General features: G+C 37.2%; 2 protein-coding genes across 2 annotated transcripts in view; one reads left to right on the forward strand and one right to left on the reverse strand.

Annotated features, from left to right (window-relative positions):
- The window catches only part of LOC137251122 (NIF3-like protein 1), a 72000-nt gene that overhangs the window by 30202 nt on the left and 21391 nt on the right, over nt 1–20407 (forward strand). The gene's annotated exons all lie outside the window — the stretch shown is intronic.
- Nucleotides 2762–12642, reverse strand: LOC137247793 (hepatic sodium/bile acid cotransporter). Its single transcript, XM_067778742.1, has 2 exons — nt 11557–12642; nt 2762–6335 (listed from the first exon to the last, which is right to left on the reverse strand). Exons 1-2 carry the CDS (start codon nt 12640–12642, stop codon nt 5988–5990), a joined length of 1434 nt encoding a protein of 477 aa, XP_067634843.1. The 3' UTR covers nt 2762–5987.

Genomic DNA, 20407 nt, shown 5'->3' on the forward strand with positions numbered 1-20407 from the left:
TATTATTTTATTTAATATTGTAACGAATTTAAGGATATTCCGCTTATTTTACATCTTCTACTAACGTTCGTATCGCTAAATTGTTGAATAAATAACTCCAATATTCAATTATGCAAAATGGTCTTTACTAGACTACTTTGAAAGTACAATAACACTTATACTTCGCAACCAATAGCGTGCCTAAATCAAACTGAAACTGCTTACTCAGCTTTCGCTCCTTTTATACTCTCTGCTGTCTCGTTCGCATACTTCTAGGCGTTTCTTCTTCTAGAATTTACTACTTAGTTACCAGCTATAAACTTACTAGCTATAAACTACATATGCCATATGCCATATGCGCGATGATTGCATACTTTTGTGAGTATCTCTCCGCTGCGTGTATGTACATATGTGTATACATAATGATTGATTTGTTTATGTAAATACAAGTGACTGCTTAGTATCGGCTTAGAGATGATAGTATCCCTTAGAGTTGCTAATATTCGTCACAATATATTCGCGTCCTTCATTTAAAATCAAACTGATTCGCTATTCCTTTTACACTCTCAGTTGCCTCGTTCGCTTATTTCTCCCAGGGGTTATTTTTTTCGCGAACACCCTTCTCGGTTAGTTTTTTATTTATTTATGCATATCTCTGCGTCTCATATTCGCTATCGTCTTCTATGTATATGTGTGAGTAATACCATCTGCTCTCTTTGTTATTGTGTATATGTATGAATAATGTTGTCTGCTCTCTTAGCTGCTGTAAGCATGTGTGCATACCTATTTGTTGTCTCATCTCCATGTATTGCTGTTGTGCTTGTGAAGCATTTATTTACTAGCAGCAGGTAGTATTCGCCAAAGTACTTTGCTTTCAATTGAACACACAAGCCCATTATAAGAAAATTATCGATAAAACGTCTACGAATTTTATACGGCAATCTAATCTTTAACATTTTATGCCAAACTTTCATAACAAAACTGTTTTTATACATTAAAAATTGTAAAAAAAATCCTTGTCGAATATATAGCGCTTGAAACCATAAATTTTTGCTGATAAACAACAAAGAACATGCCATCTATTAGATTTAACTTTTGAAATTTATTGAATGAATATACATTTTTGGCGAACTTAATACTGGAGTCGAATCTTAACATACAACACGGATATGCAACGATACAAAAGAAAATAACGTGATAAAATTCTAAGAGAATTTGTCGTTTCGTTACGAAAATTTGTGGCTAAAAGCCGCGCTGGCAGATTGCACGTAGTTACATCAAGAGCGGCCCAATAACGCATCACCATCGCAATCTGAAATGCAAAAGTATCCAACTGTCATTTTTATACTCAGCGTGCTTTGCACACAGATTATATTAACTTTGATTGGATAACGGTTGGTTGTACAGGTATAAAAGAATCGAGATAGATATAGACTTCCATATATCAAAGTCATCAGTATCGAAAAAAAATTTGATTGAGCCATGTCCGTCCGTCCGTTAACACGATAACTTGAGTAAATATTGAGATATCTTCACCAAATTTTGGTACATCTGAACCCAGAATAGATTGGTATTGAAAATGAGCGAAATCGGATGATAACCACGCCCACTTTTTATATATATAACATTTTGGAAAACACAGAAAACCTGATTATTTAGTAAATAATACACCTAGAATGTTGAAATTTGACATGTGGACTGATATTGAGACTCTTGATAAAAATTTGAAAAAAAAAAATTTTAATGGCACCGCCCATTTGTGATAAAATAAATTTTGCAAGTATTATTAATCAAAAATCGTTAATTCTATCGTAACAAAATTCGGCAGGGAGGTTGCCTTTACTTCAAAGAATGCTATGAAGAAAATTAACGAAATCGGTTAAGGACCACGCCCACTTTTATATAAAAGATTTTTAAAAGGGTGGTGGACGAATAAAATAAGCTATATATCTTTGCAAAAAAGAGCTTTATATCAATGGTATTTCATTTCCCAAGTGGATTTGTAACAATAAATAGCAAAAAATTCAAATTTAAAAAAATGGGCGTGGCACCGCCCCTTTTATGACTAAGCAATTTTCTATGTTTCGGGAGCCATAACTCGAAGAAAAATTAACGGATCGTAATAAAATTGGGTACACAAATTTACCAGAAAATATTTCTAGTAAAAATGGACGGGAGATCGGTTAAAGACCACGGCAACTTACATATAAAACAAGTTTAAAAGGGTCGTAGGCTAGAATAATAAGCTATAACTTAGCAAAAAATAGTTTTGAATCAATGATATTTCACTTATCAAGTTTTATTGTAAGAGGAAATGTTTTTTTAATTTTTTTTAAACGGGCGGTGCCACGTGTTATGTAGAAAAGTAATTTATTTGAAATGAAATGTACAATTGAAGCTCACGCTGAGTATATAATGTTCGGTTACACCCGAACTTAGACACCTTTACTTGTTCACAATTAATAACTGCAACAGTGCTTCGAGAAATTTTTTATGTGAATGGGCAAGCCGAAATAAGTTTCAACTGCTAAGTCTGAAATTCTTTTATATTAACAAACACAACATCTTGCGCGAGAAATTTTCTTGTGACGCAGCCATAAAAAGTAAAAAAAAAAATCCTTGCTGGCTAGTTTTAGGCCGAGATTCTTTTCCAATTTGTGGGTCGATATTTAAAGATTTTTGTCCATTTTTTTATGTACTTGGTCAGATATACTGTTTCCAGTATATAGTATTTTATATAATAAAAACTTCAATGTTAATATGCCAACATAAATATTTTTATTTTTATCGAGTCGGTTATGAGAGAATGGTTAAAGTTGATCGTTAATCGGTTGCTATTTTACATGTTCTATTATGAGCTATTAAATAGTAATTCTTACGATTATAATAAATATTTACTTTAATACAATATACACAATGGCAGAAAATTTAAATGTTTACACTAATGATGCTTAAAGCTAAATCACTTTTCTCACGCGCTATAGCCGTTCATTGAAAAATAGAGAAATAAAAGTGTATAAATTGTCAATGTGGGTGTGTTAGCTGCAGTTGTTGCAGCAGTGTTACTTTTTATGACAGAGCATCACGTTTTTCGACAAATTTTGAGCAGCTGTGGCAACATAACGCAACATAAACACACCAGCACATATCGGCTTGAGTATCAGCAACATTCCATCAATTAACTAGCACTTTCGCAATACTGCCGTTGTTATTTGGCGGCCCGAGCACCCCATCTGCTGTTTCTCAAAATTCTCTCTTGTGACTGCTAGGTAAAATTGGCATTACCAATACCGATGGTTTGTATTAACCCGTCATAGCGCTAACCGAAATTTCACTCGCTTTCAAGACTGAACACTCATACTGTTTCTTGTAATATAATTTGTTAGTATTTTTAGTTTATAAATAAAAGTTTTGTGTTTATATCTTAAAAAAAACTTAAATTAACTAGCTACCATAAAAAGTAGCACACACTCCTATAGTGATTGTCGGACTATGTAACTTTGAACCCCTTTTCAGAGTCGCATCTAAGTAGTAGTTTTGGAAGAACCAGCTGATACTCAACAGAACTGTTAAAAACAAGAAATTTTACCGAAATTGAAGCCAGACGTTTGGTGATGACTGAAACCGTACACGTTTTGCTTTATACCCAGCTGTAATTGTACACAGGGTATTATAACTTTGATTGGATAACGGTTGGTTGTACAGGTATAAAGGAATTGAGATAGATATAGACTTCCAGATATCTAAGTCATCAGTATTGAAAAAAAAAATTTGATTGAGCCATGTCCGTCCGTCCGTCCGTGTGTCCGTTATCACGATAACTTGGGTAAATATTGAGTTATCTTCACCAAATTTGGTGCACGAGCTTATCTGGACCCAGAATAGATTGGTATTGAAAGTTAGCGAAATCAGATGATAACCACGCCCACTTTTTATATATATAACATTTTGGAAAACACAAAAAACCTGATCATTTAGTAAATAAAATAATTAAAAAAAAAACATTTTAAGTGAAACGGTTTTATTGAAAACAATACTTACATGAAGTAATAATAATACTAAAAGCTAGAAAATAATTATGTAGGTCCTATGTACTAGCCATCACACTCCTCATCAATCTAGGGCGTTAAACAGATAATTAAATAAAAGCGTTGGGCGCGTGAAGTTTCTAAAAATGCGAGGCGTAGCATAACCTTATTAAGGTTCAGTTGGTCTTATATATGACTATCAATAGAAATTTTACGCGTCCAGCGCTTTAGATTGATGAGGAGTATGATGACGAGTACCTAGGACCTACCTAATTATTTTCTAGCTTTTAGTATTATTATTACTTCATGTAAGTATTGTTTTCAATAAAACCGTTTAACTAAAAAATTTTTTTTTAATTATTTTATTTTCAAGTTTCTAGTCTTTATTTAATTGCCTATTATTTCTCATTCTATTTATTTCTTTTAGTGACTCATTATTACAAGGACTCTTTCCTGACAATTTGTTACAATCTAAGTCCTCAGTACATAATCCTTCCAAAGACTTTACTCGACTCTGCGCCACGTATGCTTGTCCCTCCTCGAACTACAAAATATTTTGATGTCACTTCTACCGGACTGTATGTAATATTTGTTCCAAATATGAGCCAAACGGGCATCATAGGTCGCTTTCTATTCATGTATGTATTATGTGTTTCAAATATGGACCAAATCGGACCACAAATACGATTTTTTTGAATATATCGATCCTTGCGCCACCTAGCGGCGATTTTTTTATAGGTCACTTTCTATTCTTGTATGTATTATGCGTTCCATATATGAGCCAAATCGGACCACAAATATTATTTTTGTGAATATTTCGATCCTTGCCCCACCTAGCTGCGCTTTTTTTGATAGGTCGCTTTCTATTCTTGTATGTATTATGTGTTCCAAATATGAGCCAAAATGGACCACAAATACGATTTTAGTGAATATCTCGATCTTTGCGCCACCTATCGGCGATTATTTTCATAGGTCGCTTTCTATTCTTGTATGTATTATGTGTTCCAAATACGATTTTTGTGAATATCTCGATCCTTGCACCACCTAGCGGAGATTTTTTCTTATTATTGCATTATCATCGGGTTCTGAACTATATTCCAAGTTTCAAGCTTGTAGCTTATCGGGAAGTTACTTAAATTTCAATTACAAAATTCGTGCCAGCCAGCCAACCAGCCAGTCAAGTCAAGCTAAATAAAACCGTTTAAAAATGGATAAGATAGGTTAAGGACCACGCCCACTTTTATATAAATGACTTTAAAAAGGGTCGTAGGAGTAATAGTTTTGTACCAATCGTATTTTGTGCCATTATAACAAGAAGTGAAAAAAAACGTTTCTGGAGCCATAACTCGACGAAAGATTTGATGCACATGTATGCCTTTTAACAGGAAATATTTTTAGTAAAAATGGACTAAATCTGTTAAATCGCCTTCTTTTATATAAAAGATTTTGTAAAAGTTCGTAGAGATGCAGGTAATAAGCTATTTCTAGTAAAAGTTGGAAAATTTCGTTAATAACCCTGCCCTTTTTTTGTAATAACGCTTTTTAGTACAATGGCACTTGTGTGTTTATGTTTATTGTTGTGTTATATCTGTATTTTAAAATAAACAGTAGGGGAATCCCCATATCTGAAGGAAAACTGCATTATTACCCGCTCAAGGTCATTGGTGTTAGCCTCTGTATCCTTTTTGCTTCTTTTAAACGAAAATTAGTTCAGAATAGATCAATATGTATATGTATTATTGCGCAGCCTTGTAACACTATTAAGCACACAAAACATACAACAACAGCATTTCACGTGTACAGCTGGGTATGTAATGTTCGGTTTCACCCGAACTTAGGCTTCCTTACTTGTTTCTTTTTGATTTAGAGTCGACTCTACAAAGGCGGATCGATTAGCTTAGGTTTACAAACGATAATGATCGATGTGATAAATACTTTATAACTAAAAAACAGTTATAGCTTTTTTGTGAAAAACACGCTTCACCGTGGCAATTCACTTTTCTCACTATAATTTTGCACAAGGTAAACTTTAGAATTATAAGCACCAGTATCAAGATTTTCATTCCAACCGAAAATCCGTCTTATCGTATAAATTACGGCCATCATTAGTAGTGAGAGTAGTGCAGCCATAATTGGCACAATGAGCGTCATATCGGATCGAACTTCATCGAAACTATGTTGTAACAGTATAATTGGCACTGTCATATTCAAAACGCTAGTCTCAATTGAAATTGTTATCGCATCACTTGCAGAGCAGCGTAACAATTTCGATAGACCAAAAGATACCACAAATCCGATGATGGGCAAGAAAAATGCTGCCAGGAAAATCTGGAATTAAAAAAAGTCTTACATTGTGTTGTTGGTATAAAAATGGGACACACAAAAATAAGCAAAGAAACAAATATCAGCAGGTGAATTTCTGCGAAAGCAACAAAAAAAGCGCACGTTAAGAAAGTAAGATATTTCTTCGATAGTTTTTGGTGGTTGACTGAAAATTACAATCAAATTACTTAGTTCAACTGCGAGACGTAAGCTCAGAATCTCACAGAACTTTGAAGTGTCCAATGTATACAGGACCCACTGGAAAACAGGGAATCCCTATAATGACCCTGCAATAGAAGTCTGTGGTAGAGAATGTCTTCGGAGAGGCTCAACATCGAAGAGCATGTACATTATGCCGGACAGCCAGGCGACCCTGCGTGCCTTGCAATCCTACACAGTTACATCTAAGCTAGTTGATGATTGCACTGAAATCCTTAATGACCTGTGAGCCAAAAACAAGGTTTTGTTAGGATGGGTTTCCGGACATCAGGGTAATGAACATGCAGATTATCCAGGGTGCCATAGCAGCATTCTATGGTCCAGTGCCCTTTTGTGGACTTACAAAAGCACACACCAGGAAAACTATAAGTAACTGGGAAACTAAACAATTCAGACGTCACTGGATTGACTGCCCAGGGCAAAGTCAGGCCAAACTGTATATACTTCGGGCAACGAAAGTATCAGCCAAACTCATTATTCTAAGCAGGGAGGACCTAAGGACTCTTACTGGGTACTATACGAGACACTGTATTCTACGATATCATCTAAGTAAGTTAAATCTATCCGATACCCAAATTTGTCGTTTCTGTGACCTGGATGATGAAACGCCGGTTCACATTCTCAGCGAATGCGTCGCTCTGGCCCTTAGTCCTTATGTGATATGGAGTAAAAAGCCTGAAGAGTTACTTAGATACATCAAAAGCCTCCAGATACAAAATTAGGCTGAAAGGTCATGCACAATAGATCTGTACAAAGGTCGCAGTGCTTCCAGGCCTAGTAATCTTAATATATAAAAACACGTGTCACACAATTGAGGCCAATGGACTCCTTAACTACTGAACCGATTTTGAATTTGTTTTGCACCCCGTGTGTGTTTTGATCTAACTTGAAATATAGGATAGGTGACTGGGTGACTAGGATCTCGAGATATAGGCCAAAACGTGGACCCGGGTAGCCCTAGAGTGTGTTTATAGAATATGGATATCAAATGAAAGCTGTTGATGAGTGCTTTAGTAGAGGGTAATTTTCATACCCCTGGGTGAGTAGGGTCTCGAGCTATAGGCCAAAACGTGGACCTGGGTACCCCTAGGATGTGTTTATAGAATGTTGATATCAAATGAAAGCTGTTGATGATTGCTTTAGTAGAGGGTAATTTTCATACCTCTGGGTGACTAGGTTCTCGAGATATAGGCCAAAACGTAGACCCGGGTACCCCTAGGGTGTGTTTATAGAATATTGATATCAAATGAAAGCTATTGATGAGTGCTTTAGTAGAGGGTAATTTTCATACCCCTGAGTGACTTGGGTCTCGAGATATAGGGCAAAACGTGGGCCCGGGTACCCCTAGAGTGTGTTTATAGAATATGGATATCAAATGAAAGCTGTCGATGAGTGCTTTAGTAGAGGGTAATTTTCATACCCCTGGGTGACTTGGGCCTCGAGATATAGGCCAAAACGTGGACCTGGGTACCCCTAGAATGTGTGTATAGAATACGGATATCAAATGAAAGCTGTTGATGAATGCTTTAGTACAGAGTAATATATTATCCCGAGACGGACTGGAACTGGGATTAGGACTAGGACTGGGACTGAGATTCGGAGTGGGACTGGGACTGGGACTGGAATAATATACATACCACCTGGGACAGGCAATAAGGGATGCAGAAGAATAAAAATAAATTGAGAGAAGAAAAAAGAGATAATGAGATTGAGAAAGAGATAGAATGAAATGAAAATGGAGATAGATGAAGCGAAAAAGACTGAGGAAGGAGTGAATAAATGGATTAGGAAAAAGTGAAGAGGGGGAGGGCAGATTCAGACGGAAAACTTATTAAAATGTATGCAGATAGGCCAAATTTAGGGCAGGACAACGTCTGCCGGGTCTTCTAGTAATAAAATAAAAAATAATAGTTCAACACTTTCAGGGCATTCGAACCACGATAGCGGTTGTCTAAGCGCGTATAAACTGTCCGAATTCAAACCTAAATTCAGGATTACTACTTTTTAAAAGAAGATCACACAAAAGTATGATTGGTTTCCAAACTTTCAATGTTCGGTACTTAGTTAAATGAGAGTAGAGAACCTTCACTTTGAATACACGCTTCAATTATTATCTGGCATAGCGGACTACTTTTCAGATATTTTTTACTGAGATGTCTTCATATAGCATAGGCAATTGCAAACTACGGATTAAGAAGAGATTGCGGACATCTCGTGATTTATGACTATTCTTCTCAATGGCGGCGATTTTTATCCGTGACTGATATGGCCGTGCTTAAGCTGCAGTCGCGTCAATACATATTTTGCTAGGCGACGATCAAGGCAATAATATCAAACAGTACTTCATCAAGAACTGTTTTTAGTGGCATGGTTCAATTATATGGGTGACTCATCTCTACAGCAATAACATAGCGACGAAACTCGCTGTTCCCAAGGTTAGGTGAGTTTTCCTGCTTGTGGTGTGGTAGGGGTGGTTTCTAGGGGTTAGGACTGTGTGTGACTCGGTACCCGAGGGTTAGATAGTGTAGGAGTGTGGTGAGTTAGCACACTTGTGAGAAAAAATTTTAAGAAAAATAAGATTCAATTCAAGAAAATTAGTAATCGACTATATCATGTCTATGTTATCTCAATCGATTTTCAGGTGTAGGAAAATTTAGAAACATGAAAATTTCAAAATGCGATATCTCAGCGAAAAAAAATATATATTTGAGCAAACTCAACGCCATTTAAAAGAAGAAGACTTGTATTTAAAGATGCCATCCTTTAGAAAACATCTGCAAGGCTACATAACCTCAAATATGGGCAACAACAGCACTTTTTACATTTTTAGGTTAGGATATCTCGGAAACCAGAACGTGATAGAGCAATTCTGAGGGCAGATGTGGATTCAGCGTATCATAGACCTTCGGAAATATATAGTCCGGTTTCTGGGTCTGAATGTTGGTTAAATTTTGTCGGCTTGCGTAATGTGTTGGTTATATTTTGCGTTTTCCATCTCCTTTTGACAATCCCTATACCAGTGAAATGAAAAAAATAAATAAATAAAATCAGCGGATGAGATGAACCAACCATATAATTGAGCCACGTTTAGTGGGTTCTCGGTCATAAAGGAATAGAATGTAACGAAAAGGCCGATGAGTTGCCAAAGGAGAATGCAGCACTCGATGAATCGACGGTAGACGTCGCAATCCGTTTGGGAGAAATCATAAGGACAAAGGAGTTGCATACGATGGGCAGGAGCGCGGGACTGCAAAATTTCTACGATCGGTCCTCGTGCCTAATTGAGTTTTTCCGTTTGGTCGTAAAGCCAATTCTGGTAACATTATGAACACATTCTGCCTATGTGAGGTCTTTATTGACCTGCCAGTTCCACATTGCCTAACATAGATCAACAGTGATTGAACAGCGATAGGCTCTCAACCCATTCGGGGCTTACTCCTATATCTAGCAGTAGATAGGAGCTGCTAGCTGGGCGTTTGCATAACTGCCTATGTTCTTAGAAGTAGAAAAAATAACACATTCATAGGTTCACATTGTCGCAGCTGAGTTTTCTTGTAATGAGAGCTGTGATTATTATTATTGGTGGTTGTTAACGGGACGCAGATGCCGTCGCAGGCAGTCACGGCGATTTCTTTGCTGCTGTTGTTACATATTTCAATCGTTGAATACAGGGAAGTCAAGACTATCTGAGTGGAATGAGCTCATACAAAACAGACTCAGAACTTCGGTTATGTATAGTTGGGTCTCTCTTTAGTCACGTTTACGTCTAGTCAACACATGTATTAGTTAGAACTTCACTGTCGACTTGATTTCAGCTTAACGTGGGTAGTGTTTGCTTTAGGCAGCAATTGGCGCGAACGGGTTAAAGTCTCAAGTTGCGGTATCGTCACGGGTGGATAGAACATGAACGGGACTTGAATAGAACGGTCTTTGCTAATAACAAGAACCGCAGGTTTCCTTTTACTAATCAAATACATGCTCTTACCACTATCTTGTCACAGCCAAACCACGTACACGCTTTAATGCTGCGTGGCAAATGCACATAGAATCGCAAGAAAAGTCTGCTAACGGAAAGTTACTCAAGCATTAAACATCTGCAGGGCTGAGGTATTGAGGTATATGAGGAATACTGTCAATGTTGATAATTCTTTGTCGGATATAGATCAGGTATACTCCGGGACTAGCACCTTAAGGTACTAGCCGAGGAACCATCCATGTGACCTCGTTGAACATTCTAAGTAATTCCATCCCTAACCCTTCTTATGTAGGAAATTAGGGGGTCTTAATATGAGTACGAATACTTTGAAGCATTTGAGACCATAAGTGAGGTGACACTCGCTTCATAAAAGTAAGGACGGTACCTACTGGGTTTCAATTACGAGCACAAAGCGTAGTGGTATAAAGCGCTATCCTTAAAAGATTGATGACGAAAAAAGGTTGTGGGGATAAGATTGACCAACTCCTTAGAATATTCGAGAGAAAAGTTCTGCCGAAGATTTATTATATTTTCTGTGAGGGTACTGTATGATACTGTATGAGCTTTACGCAGATATCAACATAGTGCAAAGAATAAAAGCCCAAACACTCGGTAGATAGATCGTGCCATATGTCTGAAAAGGCCCTGAAATTATTCTAATCCACATCCGTATTTGGCAGCAGAGGAAGACTTGTTATTTCTTGCTCGAATCAGGGAATATCGGCGTGACTTGTTTTGCAACTACCAAAACCTGATAAGCAGTTACTAGCCAAGTAATGATGGTGATGATCAGGTCGAAAGCCGTAAGCGCTTAAGGCATATGAAAGTGTCCGATAGTTTTACTAGAAAATGTCTTGGACGGCAGACGTTCCCAAGACCGAGACGAGTCAACAATTGGTTAATGCATAGGAGGGAGGATCAATACTCATCCCACCTGCCGATGATGATGTAGTGAGAGAGTGGCAATATCCCAGCAAAAAATTTGATCATCTGGTACAGCAAAACTGAAGCACATTAAAAATTTATACTCACCCATGGTGTTAGCTCCTTGAAAGCGAATGCATTAATGCCCACCGTCATTCCGATCAATGTCAAACTGAGGCAAGCACAAAACGGTTTCAGAAAACGAATAATCACAAGCGTTGTCTTCGGCAATAAAATACGCAGCAAAATACCCAAACCAATGGCGCAAATCAGTGCACCAGCGCTTAATGCCAAATCCGCTAAAGGTACATCCAATTCAGTATTTACAAACAGGGTGTGAGTTAAAATTAGCATCCATAACGGAAACATAGTCAATGACAAGAGGCTATTTATTGTTGTTGTAGCAATCGAGAGATTCACATTACCCTTCAGAAAAATCGTGCAAATATTTGCTAAGCCACCACTCGGTGAGAGTGCTGTGAAAAAGAGTGCCAATTGTAGTTCCTGTTTTTCGGGTAAACAACAATAGCCGAGTGCTAAAGCGAGCGCAGGCATTAGAATATAACTCGTGCAAATACCCAGCGAAACAGCTAATGGACGTAAAAAGATCGCCTTCAAACGTTGCAAATCGAGTACAGCACCCAAATTGAGGAACATTAATAGCAGTAGCGTCGAAGCTGTATAAGAAAAAATTTTCTCATCCAGACGATCTTTGCGTGCTACAGCCAAAGTAAGATCGCCTGGTGAACGTTCCACAGCTGCACCATTGCGCGGATGTAGCGTAACATAGAGATTTGTAAAACCAAAATGACGCGTTTGAACTAGAACTGCGCCCTGCCAAACGCTGTTGCTGCTGGTGGTAGAACCATTTTGTTGTTGTATTATATCACTTCTTTCAATGCGCTTATCCACATGCGAAACTTTTTCATTGTCCGCATGAATTTCGAAATGAAAATCAATATTCGAACTTAAATCCAAGTTGTATATTTGTAAATTCACTTCTTGTAATTCTTGTGAAATTGTTAATTGATATTCTGTAGAACCATCAGCGTAGCTAATATTCCATGCACCAGCAATCTGACCGTACGTATATTGTCCTTGTACATGGCTAGCCAAGCACAAACTCAGTAAGATTATAAAAATTATGGCAATAAAATTTGCCGATAACCGCGTAACAGTAGCGACTTTCTTCATGTCGTCCTCGATGGTGTCACTTAACAAATGAGCTAATTTCTTCACTTGCAGACGAATTGTATAAAGAAACTTATCAAGTCTTCACAATATCACACAAAACCCCATTGATTGTTTTATGGCCCAACGTTTTGACTGTCTGTTCTTAACAGTTGCCAATAGGCGACTGATTTTTATACTCAGCGTGCTTTGCACACAAAGTATATTAACTTTGATCGGATAACGGTTGGTTGTACAGGTATAAAGGAATCGAGATAGATATAAAGTTCCATATATCAAAATCATCAGTATCGAAAAAAAATTTGATTGAGCCATGTCCGTCCGTCCGTCCGTCTGTCCGTTAACACGATAACTTGAGTAAATGTGAGGTATCTTGATAAAATTTGGTATGTAGGTTCCTGGGCACTCATCTCAGATCGCTATTTAAAATGAACGATATCGGACTGTCACCACGCCCACTTTTTCGATATCGAAAATTTCGAAAAACCGAAAAAGTGCGATAATTCATTACCAAAGGCGGATAAAGCGATGAAACTTGGTAGGTGGGTTGGCCTTATGATGCGGAATAGAAAATTAGTAAAATTTTGGACAATGGGCATGGCACCCCCCACTTTTAAAAGAAGGTAATTTAAAAGTTTTGCAAGCTGTAATTTGGCAGTCGTTGAAGATATCATGATGAAATTTGGCAGGAACGTTACTCCTATCACTATATGTGCGCTAAATAAAAATTAGCAAAATCGGATGAAGAACACGCCCACTTTAAAAAAAAAACAAATTTAAAAGTCAAATTTTAACAAAAAATTGAATATCTTTACAGTATATAAGTAAATTATGTCAACATTCAACTCCAGTAATGATATGGTGCAACAAAATACAAAAATAAAAGAATAGGCGTGGCTCCGCCCTTTTTCATTTAATTTGTCTAGAATACTTTTAATGCCATAAGTCGAACAAAAATTTACCAATCCTTATCAAATTTGGTAGGGGCATAGATTCTATGACGATAACTGTTTTCTGTGAAAATGGGCGAAATCGGTTGAAGCCACGCCCAGTTTTTATACACAGTCGACCGTCTGTCCTTCCGCTCGGCCGTTAACATGATAACTTGAGCAAAAATCGATATATCTTTACTAAACTTAGTTATCGTACTTATCTGAACTCACTTTATCTTGGTAATAAAAATGGGCGAAATCCGACTATGACCACGCCCACTTTTTCGATATCGAAAATTACGAAAAATGAAAAAAATGCCATAATTCTATACCAAATACGAAAAAACGGATGAAACATGGTAATCGGATTGGTTTATTGATGCAAAATATAACTTTAGAAAAAACTTTGTAAAATGGGTGTGACACCTACCATATTAAGTACAAGAAAATGAAGAAGTTCTGCAGGGCGAAATCAAAAGCCCTTGGAATTTTGGCAGGAATACTGTTCGTGGTATTCATATATAAATAAATTAGCGGTACCCGACAGATGATGTTCTGGTTCACCGTGGTCCACATTTTGGTCGATATCTCGAAAACGCCTTCACATATACAACTACGGGCCACTCCATTTTAAAACCCTCATTAATACCTTTAATTTGATACCCATATAGTACAAACGCATTCTAGAGTCACCCCTGGTCCACCTTTATGGCGATATCTCGAAAAGGCGTCCACCTATAGAACTAAGGTCCACTCCCTTTTAAAATACTCTTTAATACCTCCCATTTGATACCCATGTCATACAAACACATTCCAGGGTTACCCTAGATTCATTTTCCTACATGGTGATTTTCTCTTATTTTTTCTCCAAAGCTCCCAGCTGAGTATGTAATGTTCGGTTGCACCCGAACTTAGCCCTCCTTACTTGTTTTATCTGGGCTTAATTTATTTTAAAGAGAAATATGATTGTACAGTTATTACGGTGAGAAAGAATATTAATAAATATTTAGTAGTAATAAGTAGCAAAATATACTGTGACGCATCCATATATATCGCGCCTGTTCGACTTTGGTCACAAGAATTCATAAACTAACAGTATATTTCTTATTTTCAATGTCTGCCTACTGTTATTTTGGTCAATTGCTATGATTTGGTCGAAAGCACGACTTGTGACTACTGACAAATGTCAAAGCACGATGCACGTTGCAAGGCAAAATAAGGCGTTACAGTTCCAAAATGTAGCCCTCTACGCTTTTATTGACATTTCAGCCTGGAGCTTGGAGGGAAACTGGGTCAATTGGGGCCACTAAGTAACGCCCTCAAGGGGGTGTACTTTATCCTCTCTTGTGGACCCTTGTCATTGATGACTTCCATCACTTCCTGAAATGCACTTGAGTTGACACACAAGGGTATGCAGATGGCTTAGTAATCTTAGAAGAAAGAAAAGAGCTTCAATGACTTGCCGCGCGATAATATTAAAACCATGCTGGGCAAATTTAACGCCAAGGTGAGCTAGGAAGGGGCCTTTGGTCATAAAGTCGAAAAATTTAGCCCCCGCTTACATCTCCCAACGGTTTGAGGCTGATCGACTACGCCGCGGCTCGAAATATGGTAATTTGCAGTAACAGAATCCAGCATAAAAGGATACACCAAGCTACTTGGCTGTCTCCTGATCGCAGAACACGAAACCGAACTTTTCATCAGGCATATTTCCAGTGTACTGGATGTGTGCCCTCTTCCGAGCCCAAATATCGGCTCGGGCACCATCTTGTGGCAACCAACGAAACGTAATTTTTCTACAAATTGGCGGGACGCGACCTACTTGTTTGATAGCGACTCCGAACGGAATCCGCAAGGCGGATAAGTTTTCATGGCTGAAATACACTCGGAGCGCTTGCCAAACCACCACTTCACGGCGGCCACGAGGCCGGCTAATAGGAAAAATGCCCGAAAATTCACCCGAAATATCCGGCGGATGACGAAAGGTTTCAAGACCGGGAAAGATTCCGACAGGAATGAAAATAGCGGCCTGGTAACTGTCAAACAGAGTGTGTTAAGTTGTAGAGTGAACACCTCCTAGCCAGCGAGGGAGAAGATGAACTCGATACCCTAATCGCCGATTACGGAAAACACGTTCCGAAGAGTCGGTAAAGAGCATGCATCAACTTCTATGCAAAATATGGTCGGATGAGCACATGCCTTCAGATTGCTCCTCACAGTCCAGAAAAAGGCGATCCCCAAACTGGGCCAATTACTGCAGAATCGGACTGCTTAATATCGCGCATAAGGCTCTATCTAGGGTATTGTGCGAAGTAAAGTAAAGGGAAGTAAAGTCCTCTTTCGACGAACAGAAATCACACTCTAAAAGTTGCTCATCATACCTATCCTGATGTATGGCTTGGGATCATGGACGGTGACGAAAGAAGATGAGGTGGCCTGGGAGTGTTCGAGGGAAAAGCTGTCTTTAAAATTTCTAGTCCTGTCCGTGATGCCGACGGCGAGTATCGAGGGATAATGATGAGCTGTATGAGCTTTGTGCAGATATAAGGATAGTGCAGCGAATTAAAACCCAAAGGCTTCAATGGCTAGGCCATGTTATACGAATAGACGGCAGCTGATTAGCTGGCGCGACTTGTTACGAAGCGGCTTAATTCACGAAGACGGTTAACCACCATTTAATGATGATGAATAAATGAAGACAAAGTAGGCCATGACTACCTCAACTGAGGCGTAATGTATGGATTCTCATAACAACACAGTCACAATAGTGGGAGATGTATTTGTGCACTACTAACGACGCATACAAAGCCCGGTTTTTCAGTACAAGTTCAACTCAGTTTGTCAGTTAAACTACGCTTAAACTTATTCTGCAGTTTTTCAGTCTACTTTAACTGGAGTTTGAGCTAAGCTTAAGCGGTCGATCTGCCAGGGTTAAACTCTAGTTAACCTATCAGTTATTTGCGTTCGTACGAAATGGCGTCGAATATACCCAACAAGCATTTGGGCTTGGGTACCATTAGAGCCCATGTTGATAACTAGACATACTTCTAAAATCTCAAGAGTTGTTTCAAAACAGTGGCTCAACTCGAGAATCACAGCGTACTCAGCAAAAGAGGGAATATTTTATAAAGCAAAATATGCTATTACTTAAGTCGAAAAAATGTAATTAACAACTTGGTTCTCTAACTGGACTCAAATGTAAGATTCCATGATGTTGATGTTGAATCCTCGTTGTCGTAGGCGGTGCACGCTACCATCTAACCACGGCGGCCGCCTATATAATTTATTCTTAATTAATTACGCTTCATTACTGGTATCAACCAGGTGTTTATTTCTCACAATAAACAGCTGTTGGTTTTGGTGGTACCACCTTGGAGATTTTTTTCAACTGCACCTCAACTCCATATATAATGTGAGATATCAACTGGAGAAATGGGTTGAATATTCATTTGAGAACTGTACATTTCTCAAAATCTCTCGAAATTAGGATAATAATTGGAAAATATTAATGACGTTGGAGATCAACTGGAAAACTTTTAATTTTACAAAATTTCTCAAAGGTTGGATAGTGACTGGAGAATGAAGTTGGATATCAACTCGAGAACTATCTGGTTTAAGAATAATTAAATAATGATGTTGGATATCACCTCCGGAACTAGATTAATATTGCGGCGGAGAATTTTTTTTTTAGTTGAAAAATAGAATCGTCTAAGGCCAAGTCAGTACAAGTTCAACTCAGTTTGTCAGTTTAACTACGCTTAAACTTATTCTGCAGTTTTTCAGTCTACTTTAATTGGAGTTTAAGCTGAGCTTAAGCGGCCGATCTGGCATGGTTAAACTCTAGTTAGCCTATCGGTGATTCGCGTTCGTTCGAAATGGCGTCGAATATACCCAACAAGCATTTGGGCTTGAGTACCATTAGATCTCATATTGATTACTAGCATACCCCTAAAATCTCAAGAGTTGTTACGATACAGTGGCTCAACTTGAGAATCATAGTATACTCAGCAAAAGAGGGATTTTTTTATAAAGCGAAAAATGCTATTACTTAATTTGAAAAATTATAGTTCCAAACCTGTGGTTCTTTAACTGGACTCAAGTGTAAGATTCCAATACTACAGTATTTTCACGAAAATAAAATATGTATGATTTATTTTTGATAAATTACGTTTCATTACTGCTATCAATCAGGTGTTTATTTCTCACAATAAATAGCTGTTGGCTTTTGTGGTACCACCTTGGATATTTTTTTCAACTTCACCTCAACTCGACATGCAATGTGGGATATCACCTGGAGAAACGTGTTGAATATTCATTTCAGAAGTGTACATTTCTCAAAATCTCCCAAAGGTTGATAATAATTTGAAAATGCTAATGACGTTGGAGATCAACTCGAGAACTATAAAATTTACAAAATTTCTCAAAGGTTGAATAGTGATTGGAGAATGAAGCTGGATGTCAACTTGAGACCTATCTGGTTTAAGAATAACTAGATAATGATTTGGATATCACCAGAACTAGATATATATTTCGCTGGAGAAATGTCTTTTAAATGCTTGTTGGGTAAGCAAAATCCAGCTGTTGTCGTATCTAAAAATTATCTATAGATAAAAAAACCAATGTTGCCGTACAAAAAAGCCTACTCCAAAACCGGCCTTAAACTCTCACTGAAAAACTGCTCAGTAGTTAGCTTAGCTTAACCAACTACTGATAAACCGGGCATAAGAGAGCACTAAGGGTGCGATACTGGTCTTCTATGCTGTCATTTCTTTCACGACACTGTCGTTGTTGTTGTTGTTGTAACCCCATTTAATTTGTTGCGTCTCTTCCACAAATTGTATTTCACGACACTCACGCCCAGTAGTGCAGCGCTAATATGATTACACACCAAGTCAATTTAATTGGTTTCCCTTGTTATTCGTGAAGGAGTTTGTGAAGAAAAAAAAGTTACTTTCGTGCTTTGCGAAACAGAGCCAACCGCGGCAATTTCGAAAATTAGTCATTAAATATTGATAAACTTTAAAAGAATTACCAGCCAGTTAAGTGTGTATCAGTGTGTAAAATAGGCCTAAAGGTTGGCTTCTGTGCTCCCCTCGGGCGTTTTGGTAGGAGATGTGGTGCCTCCCTGACCTGGAGTTAGGGTGGTGTTCTTGCACTCCTAACAGGAATTAAAAATTCGTGCATTTAAAAACTGGCGTGGTGCCATATAAAAACCAACTCGCTTTATATACATACATAACGGATCGTAACGGGACAGTGATTAACACATGGCAACATGCCATATATTGAAAATTAACATTTACTTACATATATACTAAAATTAAAGACAATTCTCGAAAGTATCATACAACTAACGGAACAAATTACGGCGTATAAAAGAAAATTTGTTGCATATATACTTTATTCTGAATAAGCAGCTCGGTTTACATGCTATGCAATCCTCAGTGCATACATCAAACTGCAATTTTTATTGCAAAAATTGAAATTCTCTATGTTGTGAACATGGATAAATAAATTAAAAAAAAAAAAAAACATTACTAATTCTGTGACTGGCGTGGTGCCATATTAAAACCAATTTTAATTGAAAATATCATGATACAAATATTACAAGAAATTAACTATAATTACTTTTAAAATAACCTGGTGTGGTGCCATTTAAAACCCGAGTTTAATTGAAAATACTATCTGAAAAAATAAAGACAGTTAGGAAATAATCTGGCAATTAGAGATTGACAATCTCTGCCATTTTTTGAACGCTTATAAAAAATTATTGCAAATCGCAAGCTGCTACAAATGGTTCTGGCCTCTATGGTACTACCATTGTGTACTAGTGGTGCCAAAAGTACATATACACTTTGGAAAGTTAATCCAGAAATTAATCATTTTATGCATTGGACAATAACCTGGAACTGAGACTTTCAGTGATAAGAAGGTCCTCCTCCACGCAGTCAAATCTCAAAAAAAAATAAAATAATAACCGGCTGGCGATGTTTGTCCGTTGCCTGCCAGTTATTCAGCATTGTGAATTCATACATGTGGTGAATGTTTGATGAAAAAAACTTTCACAATAGTAAACAGCCTCGATCATTTTTTCAATCGCTGTTCGATGACTAAAGTCATTTGCTCAATAGTGTTTTTCAAACAATTTCGTAAACGAATGGCACATTGCATAATTTACTTATTTTAATATATTTTTTTTTGACTGACTGCTCATATTTTCTCTATTAAGTAAATTTTTTCCAAATGTATTTCAGAAAAATCAAAATGTAAATTTCAGAAAAACACAAATAAATATCAGAAAAATGTAAATATATTAATAAAATATATATTAAATATTTCAATTATATGTCAGAAAACCTTGACTTTAATTGAGAAAGGTCAAGTATATTTCAGAAAAAGTCAACTGTATTTCAGATTTTCAAAATCTATTTCAGAAAATATCAAATATATTCCAGAAAGTCAAATATATTTGAGAAAAGCTCAAATGATTTCATAAAGACTCACATATTTCATAAAAATCCCTCAAAAATGAAATTTTATTCTTAATAAAAATCTAACTAAGCTAAAGGGGTGAAAAAACTGCGAATTTAAATAAAATAAAATTAGAAAAAAATGTATTACATTCCAACTGACATGCCGCGTTATACCGAAGCATCTGAAAAAGTAGTTGAGTGTTCTATAGCGCGAATAAAACCAGCAGTTGCAACCGTTTTTTTTTTTTTTTATTTGTTGGGGATTTACACATATTTATGTAATTATTACAAATGTCTTTCAATTACTCCTGGTCCATTCATGCTAGGTAGTTCCATATTTGTTTTTAAGAATGAATTTATTTT

Source organism: Eurosta solidaginis, chromosome 4, assembly GCF_040869045.1.
Source record: "Eurosta solidaginis isolate ZX-2024a chromosome 4, ASM4086904v1, whole genome shotgun sequence".
NCBI classification, from domain to species: domain Eukaryota; kingdom Metazoa; phylum Arthropoda; class Insecta; order Diptera; family Tephritidae; genus Eurosta; species Eurosta solidaginis.